Source organism: Grus americana, chromosome 3 (genome assembly GCF_028858705.1).
Source record: "Grus americana isolate bGruAme1 chromosome 3, bGruAme1.mat, whole genome shotgun sequence".
In the NCBI taxonomy this organism is placed as follows: Eukaryota; Metazoa; Chordata; class Aves; order Gruiformes; family Gruidae; genus Grus; species Grus americana.
In genome coordinates, this window is record NC_072854.1 from 27,120,538 (window position 1) to 27,137,552 (window position 17,015).

At 37.1% G+C, this 17,015-nt stretch overlaps 1 protein-coding gene across 2 annotated transcripts in view; it reads right to left on the reverse strand.

Annotated features, from left to right (window-relative positions):
* HMGCLL1 (3-hydroxymethyl-3-methylglutaryl-CoA lyase like 1) overlaps positions 1-17,015 on the reverse strand; it is an 88,603-nt gene that overhangs the window by 26,822 nt on the left and 44,766 nt on the right. For both annotated transcript variants that reach the window (XM_054819071.1, XM_054819072.1), the window contains exons 6-7: positions 14,879-14,942; positions 10,220-10,408 (exon numbers count right to left, since the gene is read on the reverse strand). In XM_054819071.1, coding sequence (XP_054675046.1) covers positions 10,220-10,408; positions 14,879-14,942 — 253 coding nt within the window. The remainder of the gene's footprint in view (positions 1-10,219; positions 10,409-14,878; positions 14,943-17,015) is intronic.

Consider the following 17,015-nt stretch of genomic DNA (forward strand, 5'->3'; position numbering starts at 1 on the left):
GAATCTGATGAAGACCAAAGAATCATTTAAAATTAATTCTCTGAATCTATTTACCTTTGCATGGGAAGAAGTGCATTCATAAGACGAGAAAGATGCACAGTAATGAAAGCAACATTAAAATGCCTTTTAGGCACTGGTCCACCAAATCAGCATGGCCTTAATGCTTCTAGTTTTAACAAATCAGAAAATTATCAATGAAGCTGAAATTGGAATGTACCACTGACACTGAAGAATGAAACATGCAAATGAACACCACTTACAGGATGGGAAACTCAGAAATGAAAGCATTTAAGATGTGATTAGAAAAGCTACAAGAAAACAGCATTCCAAGAAAAAAAGCAGAAGTATGCAAGGAGGATGCAAACACAGAAAAAGAGAAAAGAGCATAGAATATTTGGGCCAAATTCATTCTTTCTATAAATCCACAGCTTCAATGCTATTAGTACAGAAATTATCTTTGGCTTTAAGATAGAAAACTAAAACCACTTCAGATTTTATTTCTCTAGTTGCTGCAGTGATTTCTCCATTCATATTCCATTCAGACCTAGAGTGATAAATCTATATGAACTTACAGAGATATAAAGAGAAACGTGTAGATTTGCCTGAGATATTAAAGGTTCAGAAATGTTTTAAAAGACAGTTGAGGTTTGATTGTAAGCCAAAGGGAAGTTGTGTGTACTGGTCCAAGTCAACTCTAGTGGGGGAATTTGGAGGTGAGAATAATCTATAACTGATGAAGGATCTCTTGGTATCCTGAAACACGCTCAAACTTGAGGTTTGTTGGTTCAGTAACTAGGGTTGAAAGCTTCTGAAATTCAATCAGCATATTAGAGGCAACTAGAAAAATATAGATTTCTATTATTTGTTAATCATTTACAATATACTAAGTTTCACTTAAAATAAACAGCAAAAAACAGAACAACATATAGGCTACCTATTGGTATATGCATGTAAATACCTCTTTGCCTCAGGAACTCTGGCTGCTATTTCAGTATACAGTAACAAATACACGCCCTTTCCTATCCTAAAAAGTTGAAAAAATAAAAATCTTGAAACAAAGTCTCCTGTTTAAACCTTTTTTCCTATTAAAAGTATAAGAATTGTAACAACAGTAATGAGGAATTTATTTGTGAACTATCAGGCTATCAAGCTTTTCTGAAGCATAGGGAGAAAGGTCAAAAACTTTCAGCTCCTCAGAAATTGCATACTATGCACATCCTGCAAAAAGCAGCAGAAAGCAATAAAAATAGGGTTGCTACTTCTTTTGTACTGATCTGAGAAAAAAGCAGGAGTGGTACTGCCTGTTCATTTGCTTGCTTGCTTATTTTGCTGAAATTGTAGGCGACAATGTAAATCCAGTACCTATAAAATGGCCAAAAGAAAAAAAAAGAAAGAACAGAGAAAATATTGGAAAACATTTCTCAGATTTTCAGCATGAATGCCTATGTTTTCATTTTCTTCCCATATGTAGGTCTGATTTATTCATTTGTGCAGTATGTTTTTTCACTTACAAAAGTAACTAGCTGACTGCTCATAGTTGCAATATTATTTGATAAAACGCAAGTGGTTTTCTACTTTCCTAAAGCATGCACCCTCTTTTTAAGTTTTCCTCACAGAAACCTTGCAGTCTGGTACCTTTTCACAATTCACTTGCCATGTTCACCCCAACTTATCTCCTTTCAAATACACAGTCTTATTCACCTTTGTCTTGTTAGTTTTCAATCTTAAACAATTCTACACATTATCTTCTTTCCTACATACTCCTTCAGCTCAAACATCCTTTCCACATACTCCTTCAGTGCAAACATCTGGGGTTTTTAATTGCTAGTTTTACCAAAGCTCTGTGTTGTTTCTATGAGGAAAAGGAAATAAAAAGAAACAGAAACAAAAAAGCAAACTGATGTTTTCTAAGGAATTTTGTGTTATTTCTAACAGCTCTTTTAGTTTGCTGACAAATAATTCAATAATATTGTTTACACTTTCAAATCCAGAAAATACCTGGTAAGTTCCCAGGATAAATTAGTTCCTAGAGAAATCCAAAAGTAGAAAGCTCTAGGAAGATCCTTGTTTAAAAGGACAGGCATGTTGTAATAAATAATCTCTTGCTTTACCTAAAATTCTGTGTATTCCTATACTCTTCCTTTTCATCGCAAACACTTTCTTTTGCATGTTTTAGAATATTACACAGATTTACACTTACAAATTGTGCTAGCTATCCTGTTTCTCACAAAGGCAATCTAAAATTTGAAAAGTTTCACTTCTACAAGTTAGAACAATTGCCTTTAACATGAGCATTATGGTTTTGCAAATTATTCATTTAAGCAGGAAAACCTGGGACCCACAGGCCAATACTTCCACAACCCTGCTGAAGGGTGCTTTCCAGCTTGAAGAAATTCCGTTTCATAACTCCATTTGTTTCCTGCCATTTAGCCAACTTTCCACTTATTACATGCCTCCACGCCTTAATATTAACTTCCAGTGCAGAACACTGTAAATTGTTTTCTGAAAAATCAAAGCATACGATGGCCACTGTATATCCTTTGTCTTCTTTGGCAGTGACTGCCTCCAAGAATTCCAGCGAAATATTGAAGCATGACCAGCCCTTCCTGAATCCCGTACAGCTATTCTCAGTCAAGCTGTGTTTTCTAATGTTTCCCTATCTGAACCTTGAAGTTAGTTTCTGGAGATCTCTGTTGAGTCTTCTGCAGTTTCCTAGCATATCTTTATAAACAGCAGAGGAAAGTAAACTTGTGAGGTCTCTTAAAACCTTTCCAGTTCTAAGCATTTCTCAAAATAGGAATGCAAAAATATTATCATTTTTTGAAGATCCCAAACTATGTGCGTGCTTCATATGGCAAATCTTTCCTCTCCTCGCATTCTGCTACATAAATTCTTCAGAGTGCCAGGCTGTGCAGGGGAAAGGAAATGGAGCATTACAGAACTCAGATAATTTAATTGGGCATGTATGTATTTCGATCACATGCCCACTCACATACCTAAGCTTTTTTAATCTCAAAATTACTTTCTATACCAAACTTTAAATCTATTCAGTTTCTAAACTTCAATTGCAAAAAATAAATTTTAAATATAGACTTCATAAAAATAATTTTTACTTGTCCGATGCTCTTCCTCTGTAGATTTTTGTTTTAGTATTTCACAACTTAAAAGAGATACACCTTATTCCTGTTTTACAAATAAAAAATTGAAGAAAAGCAACGCGCACAGTGACATGTCAAATCAGGAAAAGACAAGTCGAGATGTTATGGTTCCTGCCTCCTGTACTTCATTAATTTCATATAATACCTCCCTATTGGCTTAAAAAAACCTGTCTGTAGTAGAGTGTTGAAATTTTAACTAAACTACCATGACTATTTTTGCTCTGTTAAAAATTAGTTTAGATGTAAATCATTTCATTGCCAGGCAGTGGGTACCCCAGCACACTGCTGATAATAAACCAAAATCCTAGTGGTATTTAATGTATTATTCAAGCAAGAAATTTGGCAGCCCACTACATACAATTTCATGTCCTCAATTACTATATAATTCCCTAAACCCAGTAGTTTTTGATTTGCATAGCAACAGAGAAATATGGGTAGACTGCCTTCCTCAGCTAGAAAGTTCATATTCACTGTTACATGAGAAATTCCTAGCTCAGGTCTAGCACAACGAGTACATGCAAAGCTTCACACTTTTACATGGTTGCTTATCTATATTCTCTACCTTAAAACTGAAGTGGCAATTTAGTCTGCTACACTATAGCTCTGAATGATTGTGCTTTGCAGGGAATGAAGAAGAGAGCATTTCTTACAAATAAAGAATGGTAAAGTGTCTTTTTTTCTTTCTTTCTTTCTTTCTTGATACCATTTGAATGTTCAATTTTAGGTTGCTAATCAGTTAGCCAGGAGTTGAGAGATGTAGATGTATAAGCAAATGTATAATCCCACCAATGGTCATTAGGAGGAAGTTGTTGAACTACCAATGAGTCAAGGGCAGATAAAGCCGGGAGACGGGACAGAAGATTTTAAATCTTTGTTCAAGGCCTGTGCATACACTTTGTTCTCTGGTTTACAGGGAGAAACTGAAGGAATTCAGATGTTGATTAAACCTAGGCTGTAGGCAGATAAAAAGCAGTCCTAAATTTTGATCCTCCAAAATGGTGACCATTTAGATCAGCACATAAATAAATGTGCATACCTGAATTAATGATGCTTTCAGTTAACCCTGCTTTTTTTGTTCTCTTTTGAAGTCTCTGTTTTGTTACTCAGCGTGCTGTGGATTTTTTGATTACTGTTTCATCCTTAGAAAATCAGGGAACCAAGAGTTTTTAGTTTTAATGTTTAATTTTTACATATATCATGTCCTCATTGCTCTCTTCTAATACAGCATTTTGCAACAAAGCTCATCTAGTTTTACAATCTCTTAATTTTGTGGCCATATCCAAGCAACCATCCAAAAGATCACAGCCCTGCTATGGTTTTGCATTAAAATTATGAAAAAGGGGGAATTTCAACATAAATCTGAGAGAAACCTGCTGGTTTTAACTTTGTATCTCTTTGGAAATGAACTCCAAAGAAGAAATTAGGGCATAAAGCTCACAAAAACTAAACCAAAGGAAAATGTGCTTATGAGTTTTTACAACATAATGTTTTGAAAAATTGTACTTCAAAAAATTATCCTGTTGCTTCTTTTTAAACCAAGAGATTATACTGTGACTGTATACATGTTTGTATGTATAACTCAGTAAAAAAGTAACAAATCACCAACAGAAACCCTAGAACAATTTATATGTGACTAGCATACACATGTATTTGCCTTCTTCCCATTCCACCTCCCACCACTGCTATCCATACCTTCATGCCATTTTACCATTATTCTCTTTTAGCACTTCTCTATTCTATTCAGCTACTCTAACCTGCACGGCTTCTAGCTGTACCTACTAGTCATACACTGGGATAAGCTAGCATGAGCCCTGCATCCCTGTAGACATCTACTAAAATAAGCTGGACAAATCAAAGGTGAAAGAACTGCCTGCAGGATACAAATGCTAAGTGAATTTTCTACGACAGAGATATTCTTACAGATTCTGTATTTATCTGGGAATTCATCATTATGGGTATATTCTTTTAGGTCACTTAGTCACAGAACTACAGGTCTAAAAAATTAAGAGGAAAATGGCAATGAAAGTAAGCTGGCACCTAAAAGAGATGTTTAAGATCTGTCAGACACAGACACCAATTCCTCAGGCTGATTGCTGGACTCTTTTTTTGACCCAACAGAGGTCCCAGTGCAGAACTGTTAGGGCTTTGTGTACACCCAGACACCAGGAAATGCCTTCTGGATTTAACTGAGTAGCAGTATCTTGCCTTTCTGCAAGACAAAGCCTCCAGCACATGAGACCCACTAACTCTCACAGCAGCTCTGTCTCCCAGGTCAGTACCCACTCCACTACCTGCTATTCAGGGACATCCTTAAAGCTCAAGATATTGGTTGTTAGTCCCTCCTCCAAAGACTTGACTGTCTCAAGGAGCAGCAAGGACAGACTGCTCCATAAAGGAAGGCAAGTGAGAAGCCAAGTCACAGCTAGGGAGGCAGCGGTGGCAACCTCACCAAAAAAGAGCCAGGAAGTCGAGTCAGAGATTCAAGGCCAGGATCAGGTCTGGAGACAGTAACCAGATCAGTCACAGATCATCCAGGTCTGAGGCTAAGCCAGTAAGTCAAGCCAGAGGGTGAGGATGATGGTGAGAATCAGGGAGGTACAAGACTGGGAGCAAGCGGAATTGCAACGCTGCTGCGGAGTAGCTCAGGTGAGGGCCAAGCAGAAGAGCTTCAGGTTTAAAGCCACCACCGAGTTAAGGAGGCAGAGCCCCCACCAAGGCTCCCTCGCAGCAAGCAACTCTGGGACAACAGATCTTAGCAGCAAGCTGGCCTCTAACCACCAGCTGAAAGGGTCTTGACAGCCTGTGACTACAGGCAAGCTCAACAGCCACAAATACAGCAAATCCTGTATTTGAAAAAAAAAAAAAAAAAAAGAACAAGCTAGGTACTTACATCTAGGAGCTGGTTTTGGGTGGAAAATTCATCTCACCTAAGGCTTCACGTGTAAGCTCACATGAATCATGGAGGAGGGAATTTTAAACACAGTCTTTTTTCTTTAACTTAGGCTCTACCATTTCAGGCTGTTGGCCATTGTGGACTCTATTCCTGTAACACAATGATCCTTGTGAATTAATAAACCACGAACTTCAGCATCTATGTTCAGATTCCTTTCCTGGTTCCGGCACTTAAAACTCAGCCAAGTCAACATTGAGTGCCTTTGTGTGAACCTAGTTCTTAGTGCATAAGTTAACAGGATCCACAAAAAAATGCAAGTTGGTTAGTCTCTCCAGCATGCACCAAAGGGGCTAGAATCTATTTAGTTAAGTGATGAAGGGAAGAGGTCAGCAGCCAGCCATTTCTATTTGGATTAAAAAAAAAAAAAAAGTTTATTTAATCTTTAAAATTCAAGGATCTTAAAGACATTAAATATTTTAGACTCTCTGTAAGGGGATATATTATAATGTTTGTAATGAAAACTTGTATTCACAAATTTGGATTTTGCAGTCTGAACTTTGGAAGTTTAATTAGAGGCTTACTAAATTTTGTTTCTGCTACTAAAGTGTGGATTTTATTTAAAAATTCCTGGTTTTTGGAAAAAGAAAGCACTAGTAAAAAGTCGCTTCATTTAGCAAATCATCAATTGTATTCATCTCATTGTGTCCAATAGGTGGAAATGATTACACAAGGTAGTAAAAATCCTTGCTCCTTGTAAGTAATTAGAGTTTATGCTTGTTTTCTCTAAGTTAGGATTTGATCCCAGTAGTGTAGGGATCAGTTTATATTAATGAATTACAATAGCGACTTGAATTTCATAAAGTTCTATGGGATTACCATGCGATTGTTTCATTCATTGAGGTATCACTGCCAGCCAAAACTCCTCTTTGCCTCTCAGCATATTCTTTCCCATGTTCGGATATGTGCTATGAAAACAGACAAAGCGAATTCTGGCAACTACACAAGCTATGCAAGAAAAGAGTTCTGTATCACTTCTATTAAAAAACTTCCCCTTTCTTACCCGTTCTGTACATGCTACTGGAGTCAATTCTCAAGGTAACTCAAATCTCCCCAGATCAATGGTGTACCTTATTGGGGCCTCTCCAGCACAGAAGTTTCCTGACCCATCTTTTTACCCTTCCTTGGAGGTCTGTAAGAATTTCCTACAAATGTTTTACTACTTCTTTTAGCTACATTTGGTGTTTGTCACATTAGCCAACCTACATATGTAATTTTAATCAAAATATCACAACCTCTGACTAGATTGCCCCATCACTTCCCACCTTCTGAATCTCTCTTTCTTTGGTAAATTGTATACTCTGGTATTTTTACATTAAACAATTTAACCAAGAGTCAGTCATGTTTCTACTTTAAATGTTTACTGTTTTGTTCTGAAGCATCACTTCATGTTCCTCACATTTTTACACAGACTGTCTTCATAAGAGAAAGTGAATTTCCTTTCTCTAAGCATTGCTTTCTATCCATATTATTCACTTCAACAACTTAAAAAATTACTTATCCTTTAAAAGCTGGCTAATCTCTCTCCCATCTTTCACTACCTATCCTTTTGCTAAAACAACACACATAAAACTGAATACTAAAATTACAAGACTACTTCCCTGCTAATTTCTTATACAGATACGGCCTGTCAGTTCTAGATGACTTTGGATCAGTCCCAAACAAAAGAAAATATTCTGGGTAGTATAATCCTGCATGGAACAATGTGATCTGTATAAAAAATCACTTACTGAATCACCAGCACCTCTTTCCACTCCTAGGAGATCTCCCATCGAAGCAATGCCTGAATTAGTGCAGAGTGATTTGTGGCTTTCCAGCTGTCGTTCATTAATTCTTAGGAAATACAATATACAATACAATAGTACTCAGCTTGAGGTTGTAGTCTGCAATTTCTTAGGAAGAGTGTAATTTGCCTGCTGAATGTTCTTTAAAATTGTTTTCAAACAAGAACTGTAGCCCATTATTTCTATAACCCCTCAAACACATTTCACTCCTGATGAAATATTCTATCAGTCGCACAGACCCATAAAGGAGGAAGGGTAAGGAATTGCATCTGTGGAGAGTCTGGTCTATGAAATGAATGGCTGAGTTGAAGACAAGGGGTTTTACTCCAGTACTTTGCCATTCACATATTTTTGGCAGAGAGGAAAGCACAGGCAAGCCTGACAGCAGGGGCTTGAAGTGACCTGGGCACTCTGATCCACTGGCTTTGGCACTTTACCATCTGGCTGACCTGTAAAAGTTATCCTGTTTTAGAAAGAGCATTGCTGAGCTATAATTCACCACTGGCTGCTTCGTTTCTTTGACCAGAGACAAGAGAGGATGTTGTGATGTGCGGGCCCCGTTTGAGGATCCGAGAGCCTGGGGACCTACCTCTGGAGCGAGCCAAGGAGCTGTTTGCACAAAGCCAGTCAGAGAGACTGTGTAATGCCTGCTTCATCAAGGACTTTTGGCAAAATCTATGACAAGTTCAGCTCAGCCAAAAACACCGCACCTTTAGACATCCACCGTAGCAGAACTTGAGCACATGGGGAAGTTTTCTGGTGGGTCTCAGGCACCCCCAGCTTCCCAGAAATCTGAGAAGGTTGCATAGGGGTTTTTTTTTAAGTCTATTGCTCTCTTGAATTTACATGTTAATTAGCCTGAACTGCACATTAGGTACCTAAGAGCTTTTTTCCCCTTTAACTCTTACACGCTTGGTTTAAGAAGTAAATAAAAAGATAGGAGCAGGAGGTAAACCTGAAACAAGAATCCCTGACAACAAATATTGGGGTTAACAAAGCATAGCCATCATTCAGTGTTTAGTAGGCACCATGACAGCAATTATTTTAAGGAAGGATTTGAAAAACAATGCTTCAAGTATTTTTATGGCGAACTCCTCCCATGCTCAAGGGTTTTCATGCTTTTAGCTATTACATCTGCAACTGAAGCTAACTGTGAAATTAGCAATTTATTTATCCCATGGTACATACACAGACATTTGCAACAGTAAAAGTGAGTAAAGGTCAACAGTGAACACTCTGAGTAAAAGTTAGAACCATTTTTACCAGATTTTATCATTCAGTATTTAATCAAATACCTGCAGAGATTCCCATATTGAAACATCAAACATATTCCCTGTCCCTTCTTGTTGCTCATATCACTAATAGTGTTAACACACTGCTGTTATTTCTAAACAACATAATACGAGCTTTGCCAAAATAACAAGTCAGGACAAAGGAAAGTTGACCTTAAAAATGGCTGCCTGAATTGCAAGGAAAAAGAAGATGCCATTAAGTATAAAATAGAACAATAAATGCCTACAATTTGTAAACAGCTTTTGATTCTGTAATATTTAGTAAAAATAGGTCTCCTTTGGAATGCATGTACACATTGAGATATTTTTCAAGATTTTATCTTTACAAAAACTGCGTTAGAACTTTTAGTCTGTTTCTTGTATTGTGTCCCATTCTTAAATATATATAAACACAAAGGGAAAAATCTCTCTTATGGAAATTAACTATTTCTGATTATTTTGCCACAGATTTGAAAGAAGATTAAATAGGATATAAAGTTGTTGCTAATCTTATTTGGAAGGTATAACTGATAAACAAAAAGGCATACTGAAGGCATGTTAACAGTGATAAAATTACCTAGACCACTCTGTGTACATAATTACCAATAACTTAGATTTCTACATCTGAAATCAAGATGTAATTATGCATTATTCTATTTTATATTTTGACACCTCTGTAAAATAGAAATTTCAGTTTAGCGAACAATGAACATACAGATGTTCCTAAGAAAAGCAGCATCTGAGACATCAGAAGAAAATTACATTTTATCTCCCTCATTCATCCAAAATCAATGGAATATAACAATCACCACTGTTTCTCAGCGATTTTGTAGGGAATTGAAGGTAATAAGTACATAAAAACTGACATTTTCTTGCAAAAGCAACAGCAGTAATACCTGTAGACAATATGATGCGTGAGCAATACTTTCTGAAAGTTTAGTGAGTGCCTCTTTCCTTTTCTAGTAATTTCTTTAAGGCTGGAATTTTTTAAAATTGTGCATTTGAATTAAACTAAGACTACTACTATCATATCTATAAAATGAGAACCTGAGTTACCTGTATAGCTGTGAGGATATTGGCTAACGCCTGGCCATACGTGTCATGACAGTGAACAGCAAGAGCACTCAGAGGAATTTCTTTCATAACAGCTTCCAACATTCTTTTCATACTTCCAGGAGTCCCCACACCAATTGTGTCCCCCAGAGAGATTTCATAACAGCCCATACTGTACAGCCGCTTAGATACCTGATTAGAAACAGAGAAACATGAAAAGGTCAAGATGAAAGAATACAAAATAGGGTCAAGAACATACATTAAAAAGGACACACTTCTGTAAAAGTTTCAGGTTTTGACCCACCAAGGTGGACCTATGTATCAGAAACCCCTATTAATTCTTGAAAATTGTTACCCAAGAAGAACGTCCCATAGATCCTCTTATTTTAAATTTATAGTTCTGCTTCTGTACATGGACTAACCAACCAAGCCAAATCCATCAAAAACTTACTTTTTGACTCTCCCACAGAATCCAAATAAGCAAGATTTTACACTATGAATTAAGTTTCTGTCAAGCCCTTTCCCAACATTTTCCTCTCTCTGGGGATTTCCCAGCTGTTTGGTTTTCTCCGTGTACTTTTCAGCTTACAAATTGTGCAGGGTAAAGACCTGCCTTTTTGTTTGCTTGTTACATGGAGCCAAGCACATGGCTGAACTAAGACAATAAATAATTAACAAGAAGCCTGATTTTGCTTTCTCTTGGCACTGAAAACATCAATGAAAACTGAAGTTTAAACTTGTTGCCGTTAATATTAATTTTGCTTGCTTTTCATGAAATCAAACATTAAAATACTAATAATGCAAAACTGTAACTTAATTAACATTCTAGTCTTTACGTTTTAAAATTTTTCTTAATACAAAACCCTATACAAATAGTTCTTACTTGTGTAAGTAGAGCCCTAAATGTTTCTGGAATTACGTCTTTGAGTTCTTTGTACAAGTAAGAGATTTGAGGTCTGGCTTCATAATGTTTGTATGGAGAGACACATACACTCAGAAGTACAAAATTATGCTTGCACCAAAAATATTGCTTTAGAAATTGAATGTAGGATCTTTCCATCTTGGTTTTGTTGAATTTGTTTGAAAAGGGTTTAACCTTATTTTCAGTTGCTGAGCACGTTTGTCCTCTTTGGCATTCCCCACTGTGTACCAGCAATCCCAAAAGGCCACTCCACGGGAACAGAATCCCAATCTGGAAATTAACTGTTTAGAAATGAAAAACTACAACCCTTTTCCAAGGCATCTTCAGTTGCATTGCACTCTGCTGTTAAAGCAATTCCAGGATTTATTCAGTGGGATTGCTGTGAATATGTCTGAGGAAGCTGACAAAGTGCTGCACCAGCAGTCTCGGAAGTGCTGGATTAATATTGCTGTTCACTTAATTCAAAGAACAGCTGAAAAAGAATTTCAAGTAGTCTGAATCGGTCTGCTTAAAGCTCAGAAGTGCTATGACTATTGCAACGGTAGTAAAACTCTGTGCTTTACAGTCAAAGAGACCCTGGTTCGTATCAACGTAAATTCAATATACGCTTGACAAAAGGGACATTCACCAGATTGCAAAAAAAGATTCTATCTTCCAGCATATTTTCATAACACCAACACAGGGCAGGTGTTTTAACTGGACTACTGTTATAAGAAGAAAAAAGATCGTCTGCAGTTAGTGGTAGATTACCTCTAGTTAACCCCCAAACTTCCGTTTTTGTTTAAGATCAGATTAAAAGAAGCAGACTGCATTTTTTTCTCATGTTCTTTTTCATTCATGATGTAAAGTTTCTCTAGATGAGCACTGTAGTGATAACAAAGAGACTAAACTGCTAGAAATCATGTTGCATTCACTTCTTTCTCATGCTCAGTTCTTAGGTGTCTCAGCTTCTGAAAGTAAAGTTATGAAAGATGAAAGAAGAGAGGGGGAAACTCTGCTAACAAGCTGAGCATCATCACTGACTTGTCATGATCTAACCTTAAATTGACTCTTAAAAAGAGATCTATATTTAATTTCCAGAAGAATGTGCATGCTTGGAAGCTGAATGGGAGTTTTTCATATTGGATTTTCTATCCTACCATAGTAGGAGTCAGCCCATTAGTTACAGTTTTGTAAGTTTTCAATGTGGATTTTTGGGAGGAGGGTGGGGGAGAAGAGAACACACTGTTTTGTCAATGTAAGCAGAATGTGATTATGAGCTTGCAGCTTTGTTGATTGAACAGGGTTGTGTTCTGCACCACTGAGCAGTTTTACTATGTATGAGTCTTGTGCTACTCCCCTTGGGAGCACGGCCCTGACACCAAGCATTGATCAAAATGGGAATTGGTGACCCAGCACTGCAACCCCTTAGGCATGTGAGCAATCCTACTGCTGGAAATAATATCTAAAACTATATTCTTAAACTGAATACAAAAGGTCATAACTGAGTTACAAATGATTTTAAGCAAATAACTTAAAAACGCACTGCAGTCCCTGTGCTGTAAGGGAAATTTTGTAATAATCCAACAGCATTCAAATAAGAATAGGCACGTTTTCTGTAGCCTGATCAGCCTGTATGCTGGATAATACTTACATGAATTCACTGCTCTAAGTTAAAAGGAAGCTAAGGAGAGAAAGAAGCAGGCAGAAAAATAAAAACAACCAATATAACTGGAAGACAATGGATAACACAATTGGCTTCAAGGATGTTACACGGTGCTTCCAACAACTTCCAAGCCTTATTTGCCTAAGGTTGAAATTCAGAAACCACAGGATAATAAATGGTTAAAATAGTGACTCCATTTCAAGAAAAAGCAGAGTGATAAAAAAGGACTATGCAGTTTATTTTAATAGATGAGAATTTTTTTTTTTTTTTAAATGAAGAACCATATGGATGTATGGGATAGATTCTAGAAGTCTGAAAGCATCTGAAGTTTGCATTCACTAGGCAACTATGTGTAAAACGCCAGAAATGCGTATAGTCTGGTTAATGAGCCACCTCTCCTAATTGGTTTTGTTTCAGTTAAAAAATCTTTTGCTTAAAAACAAACAAAAAATATTGGTTACTGTCATTGACTGCGGAAGAAACAGTCAAAACCTTTGAATCATAGCTGCTGATTGCAATGTGCAATCAAGGGAGTCACGCATTCCCATCCCGACAAAGATGATGACCAGAGCTCCCTTGAAAGGGTTTAACAATGCGGCCGGTAATTTTGATAATTCTGATTCAGCAAAGGATGAGTGCATGTGTTTATGTAAAATCCATTAACAGCTAATCAGATGCTTCTATATAAACATCAGTGCTTGCTGAATCAGGTCCTCAAGAACTTCAGCGAGGCAGCTTTTATTCTTAAACACATACACAATGGTGTACGGGTACACAAGAAGACACTTATTAGGATGAAGACAGAAAATAAAATATCTGTGTGAATAAAGGTTTGCAGGTTTGGAACATTAAATAGCACTCCCACTGGCAAACTGAAAAAGAGCTCTCCTGTGCAAGGAGAGTAGTTAAAGAACAAACAACACATGGAAAGAAGCCTGTTGGGGAACATGATATTGCAGTAAGCAATTTACCAACAGCACAGCTGAATCTGTCATCGCCGCTCTAACTAAAGCTGTGTCACTTCTTCCTTTCACTTCATACTAAACCCAGTTAATGTAGAAATATCGAGTACCTTCCAATTTAGCTATTTTTTTCAAAGACTGTGAGTATATGTGGCTGCTGTGGGAGAAGTATTATCACAAGTTCCATCTGGAATGTATACTAGAAGATGATGCAGGAGAACAGGACCTGAAAGCCACACAGGCAGAACACAATATATCAGACAAATGTTGACTAGCTGCTAATGCTACAAAGGGGAAAAAAAAAAAAAGTGGTTTGGGGATTCTGCTAGATCACCAAAAGTAGGTGATTAAGTGTAACAGAGAAGACAAGTCATTCTCCAGGAGGAAAGCCAGTGTGTTCTGCCTTGTGCCTCTTCAATTCTCTCCACCTTTTTCTCCACTGTCCATTTCAGTTTACGTGCCCTCTTTGTCTTCCTGCAAAATTTAACACTTGTGTTTCACTTGCCTCTTTCTTTGCTGGAAAAAAAGGCTGGACTAAGATATCATCTTTCATCTCTTTTATCTCATTTTTATTTTATTATGGGAAAAGGAGATGGGGAGGGAAGGTGCAGCTTATTCCACCATAGCAGCAGAGCAAGCAGTAGGAAATCATGTTGGGGATGAGTTTTGGTTCCTGTGTCAATCACATGACATTCACCAGAAGCACAATGTTGTAGCAGTGGCTCTACCAGCTGACAGCACAGTATGCTTATAGCAGCAGAAAATGGATGTTAAAGCAGACACCCTTTGCAAGAGATTGTGCTGGAAATCATCTTGTACAACACGGTCCGCTGACATATGTGCTTGAGTCTATTTGCTTAAGCACTTCCCTACCTTCTTGTTGGAGGAAATAGCACATAATATTTTTCCTCATGACTGATAACAATCAAAACGTACTATTTTCCTTAGATTTGACTGCATATGGTTGAGTGAGGTTATGCACCCAGTTTTAGTATTAGCTATGTTTCGTGTTTGCTTTCCTTAAACTTTATCCATTAAAGATCTTTTTAGGATTAAGTAAGGAACATTACTTAGAGACGTTTTAAAATGTATTTTTGATTCATTAAAAAGACAAGCCAGAAGTTCACTCTTACTTCTGCCACTTTAGCTGGTATGATGTTTCCTTCATATGGGCATCCCAATGCACATGACACATACCTACAATAAAAAGAACACACAAAGATACTTCTGTTTTATATATGTGTATCTGTATCCATCCATGTTACATTAAAAAAAAGAGGTTAAATACAATTTTGAATATTTAAGCCAGTCAATGTAGAATAAATATTTGAATGAAAAGTTAAAATTACATCAGATGAAAATAGCAGGTTTATCAATTTTCTTTTTAAATCACAGAATAGAGATTTATAACTTACTTTATGCTCAATGTATGTCACAAGTTGTAAAGGACTGGCAATGCAGCCAAGCTAATGCTGCTGCAGGAGACTTGAATTTTTCTTGGTATTTCCTTCTGAAGTTGTAAAAGCCAGCTCAAGTTTTGCCCTGCCTGGCCCACACCAAGTATTCAGAGGAAGACAGCATTTTCTTCCTTGTGCCACCTACCCGTATCATAGAGAGCAACACATGGACACAAGCAACTTCTAATAACCCCACGATCACATAAGTCATTAGAACTGTGGTGAATGAGGTAGCTTTCACCCTCTTATCTCTGTACTGGCATTTCTGTCCCAGTGCCCCAGAAGAATTATAGCTCCATTGTAAGCTGTAGTTTAGGTATGCCTTGGGACAAGAAAAGAAGAAACTGAGAAGCCAGACTGTGTCTCTCAGCAGCTATCGGCTTCACAAAGCACAAAAATTGAAAGCCACAACCAAGCCTCCATTGTTCAGTCTTAATGGCATGTTAGCGTAGAATTTGGTTTAAATTTCCTTTTTTTAATGACAATTAAGAGCCATGAAATTCCAATTAAACTTCTAATTGTTTATCTTAAATTGATTAGGAGTAGGATTAAACTAACCAGAAACAGCCATTCAAAATCAAAATAAGTGTGGCTGTAGAGGGATTTACAGATTCAGAGGCAGGCAGAGCCCCAGTCCCTGTGGGAGGTTGCTCAACTGCTTAATAGAAGAACAAGAGCCTTCATCGATCCCCCATCGTTCCCTTTCCCTCAACACTAAAGGATATAATGTAAAATTATACACTATATAATGCAAACAGGATTGAACAGATGCCAGTTTGTATGTAGTCAAGGTCCATAGGGTAAAGGATGTATTGTTTCTTTGCAGTTGAAGGAGAAACTGATTGATAAAATGTGAAATTAGGATGAGTTTCAGGCAAAAAAAATTGTGAAAGAAATGTCAACATTTTAATGTGTAGAATATATAATGTCCCCTACATGAAGGTACAGTGTTGGCACACTGGAAGTAGCAGTAAGAAAGAAGCAAACCTTGAACCTAAAAAGAATCTGATTAGCCCTGACAAAGAAATGGAAATGAATTTTGTTTCCATAAAAGTGGTTGGGTCCATTATATCCTGCTCATAATTTTAGTCCAGATCCCTACTAGGCATGATTTCAATTATCTGTATGTCATTATGAAAAGCAGGTTTTTGAAACTTGGCCATAGACTTCACTAAATATCACCCCCAATTTAGATGTCACTGTTTAAGTTTTGAAATTCTAAGTTTTCTTATCTACATTAAAGATAAAAAAAGTAGCTACTGTTAACAGTTAAACACTGACCTGCTTTTCAGCAACACATAATCCAAAAACAATTCAGGATAATTTCCTTAATTTTTTTACGTATACAGTTTTTCAAATGAAACCAAGCATGAAAAATTTCAGACCCAAAGGATTGCTTTTTACATAATACTACAGTGCCTAGAGCTAGTCAATACACAGACTTTTACTAAAATTATTTTGCAACATCAGCCACAGCACTTACTATGAAGGGAGCAAGAACAGTACCACATACAAAGTAAATGCAAAACATCCAGTACGTATGTGCACATGGTCCCTTTAATTACATATATCTTTACATGTTCCTAACGGCTACATATGTTAGATCAAGAAGACACGCATTTGGTAGTGATAATGTGGCATGAATGACATCTGGAATGGAGCAGGGCAAGCAAAAGTAAAAGCAAGCCAAAAGGTATCTAGAGAACAAGGGAATACTCCCTGTGGTTCACACCAGCAAGCAGAAACTCGCCTGAGCTCACATAATTCAGCTGGGCCTGCTGGGGTATGAAAGTATGTGGTGACCTGAGGAATC